We start from the raw sequence: 2,965 nt of genomic DNA, 5'->3' as shown, positions 1-2,965 counted from the left end.
AAGATCCGTAAATCCCACATTACACATAATCCTATCAATTTTCATCAGCAAACCCATCCCGGATTTCGGTTTTTGATTCCAAGTATAATGGATTCCCGTGCCCTTTACATCCATTAACTCAATCTTCTCGACACACTCCTTAAAATCTCGCATGGCTGTAGTAATCTTTGAGGATCCTGTTGAGTTGTCTTCCAAGTTTAGAGCACAATTAAAGTCTCCCATACACACCCATGGTTTATCCTTCACAAAGTTACTATGACAAGCTAGGTTATTCCATAGGTCCCTCCTATTCATATAGTAATTATCTGCGTAAATGATCGAACAAAAGAGGACCTTTTGGTCTTTTTTAAACATAACTTGGACATGCATGACTTGATCAGTCTGACTTAAAACCATAACTTGAATAACCGCTGGATCCCATCCAAGAATGATTCCGGTACCTTTAGTACATTGACTACCATTAGACGTCCAATCCCAGTTCTTAAACACATTCTTGCAAACATTAACCAATCCCAAGACATCAACATGGGACTCCAAAATAGCACACATACTTAATTTACTATTCTTAACAAAATACCGAACCTCCTTTTGTTTTAGCGGGCGGTTCAACCTCCTAATGTTCCATGTTGCGAGGCTAACCATTAGACACTGTCATTGCAGGAGTGCTTGCCCCTGATTTATTGTGAGACACCATAAACTCAGCCGTTTCATTATAAACTTCAACAACTTCTTCCTCCTCCTCCTGAGTACCCTCGTAGTCCTTTAGTTCTACACCTGGAGCTTTACTACTAGACGCCTCTCCTCCCCCGGATTCACTGTAAATGCTAGCAAACGGATCCGTGTCATTGCTTAACACATCAAACATGTTACTAGTTTTGAACATCTTTGGATCCATCTTATCAATCTTGTTTATAACTTTCTGGTCTTTATTTGGAGCTAGAGGTTTCGGTCTATATTCCATCTTAGGCTTAGGAATCTGAATCCCGATCTTCCTTGCAACTTTACGCTGTTTAACAGCCATGTACCCATCTGCATCCACCTTATTCACTGTTTTGTTTGAGGTTCGAACCTGTTTTGGACACGTTTCATCTAAATGACCAAACACAAAACAATGAGCACATCGATGTGGTGACCATTCATACTCAACAAACATTTTTTCAGTAATGAACCCTTCACCATCAAACTTTGGAATAGCCATAACCAGCTCCTCTTTAAGCTCCTTTTCAACAGAGATTTCAATAAGCGCCCGCGCATAACTGCTCCTTCCCCATGCCTCCATACACATGGTCGTCGTATAAGAATCTAGAACTTTTGGCACCCCAATCGCCGTCGCAATTAAGCTTAATCCATCTTCCGTATATGCCGCAATTGGGACATCATGAATTTTTACCCAGACTTGAATCGTCTTCACCTCCTTTTTCTCAAGTTTAATGGAAGGGGACCACTCATTAGGAATGAGCGGCTGTGACCTAATGATCCACGGACCCCCTTGCATGGCATTTAACATCTCTTTTTGATCCCCAAACTTAAAAAAGAAAAACCCATTAGCATTCATCATACATTTTTGTACTCCAAATTTTTTCCAGTTGTTTCTAACGAAGTATTCAACTACCGGATACGCCACCCGATCACCCAGAAAATAACCATATAAGGTATTCACTAATTTTTCATGGACTATTCGAACAGACTCCCGAGGGAGCACCACATCACACCCATTATAGTTTTCTGGATTAGTAAGGGCTCGAAAATTCACCTTCATTTCATTAGAGTTGAGCACTGATTCAACGTACGATTTGTGTTTCGGTTCCTTTGTTTCATCCTCCTGAGGTGTCTCACTATCGTTTTCATTCATCACTGATTTAGGGTTTGGCTCCTCCCTAATCGTTGCCTCCTTCTCCAATGGCACTGGCTCCGTAATCTTAGTTAATTCGTCAATGATGTTTATCATTCTCGGCTCATATGTTACCAGATGTTACCAACGGCTTATTAACTCCACGTCTAGGCAACATAGTGTTGCCGTCTACGTTTGAATTTTTAGTCGCATTACCCTTATTCAGGATTGGAGGCTTCCCTTGAACACCCTGACCTGCAAATTTCTTACGATCTTCCATGCAACAGAAACAACTCTCTCACATACGGACACACGTACACTTAACAACCATGCAACAACACACCTTTCTTTGTTATAATGAGTGCAGTAAACTTTTTTTTTAGTTTATTTTTTAACGAATGCATCCATACTCTTTTGGTTTCATTTTTTCAATGGTATATTTTTCTTGAATTTAATTATAATTTTTATTTTAACTCTGATAATTTTCTTTTTTTTAATCTTATTATCAATCCAGTCCAAATAATGTCGGTACCGATACAATATGATATCGGCTTAATTTTTGGTTGAAACTTAAAGGACCGAAAAATGCAATTTACTCTTTTTTTAATAAAACTAGGTGATGCCCTACCCGCGTTGCGGGGCGATGGCCGAATATTTCTCAACCAATTAAAAAAACAGTACTATAGTTTTGCAAGAAATAAAAAGTAAAAAAAAAGTGTTAGGCAGCTCTTTGACACAATTTTTAGTTGAGGGCAAAGTCATATTTTTATTTTTACTTGGGGGAAAATCAAAATTTTTTTCCCAAGGGTAAAATCATAATTTTTAGGTAGGGGAAAACCATATTTTTATTCTGCACTCGGGGCAAAAACGTAATTTTGAATTGAGGTTGATATCTTAATTTTGAACCGAAGGGAAATTCGTAAATTTTAGCTAGGGGCAAAAGCATAAATTTATTTTGAACGGTGGGCAAATACGTAATTTTAAACTGTGGGCAAAACCGTAATTTTAATGTAGGTATAAAATAATAAACCGGTGTAAAATCGTAATTTTGAGCCGGGGGTAAAACAAAATTTTATTTTGAAGTTGGGCGAAAACATAATTTTGGCTGAGGGTAAAAGCGTAATTTTTTTACCG

The 2,965-nt window shown here is 38.2% G+C and overlaps 1 protein-coding gene across 1 annotated transcript; it reads right to left on the bottom strand.

Annotated features, from left to right (window-relative positions):
- Positions 1 to 634: 634 nt before the first annotated feature.
- LOC110931753 lies at positions 635 to 1,948 on the bottom strand. The gene has a single exon (XM_022175135.1). It carries the CDS (start codon positions 1,946 to 1,948, stop codon positions 635 to 637), a length of 1,314 nt encoding a protein of 437 aa, XP_022030827.1.
- Between the last annotated feature and the right edge of the window lie 1,017 nt (positions 1,949 to 2,965).

This window comes from Helianthus annuus, chromosome 3 (assembly GCF_002127325.2).
Source record: "Helianthus annuus cultivar XRQ/B chromosome 3, HanXRQr2.0-SUNRISE, whole genome shotgun sequence".
NCBI classification, from domain to species: Eukaryota; Viridiplantae; Streptophyta; class Magnoliopsida; order Asterales; family Asteraceae; genus Helianthus; species Helianthus annuus.
The sequence above is the reverse complement of the archived record's forward strand: the minus strand, read 5'-3'. Positions and strand labels throughout refer to the sequence as shown.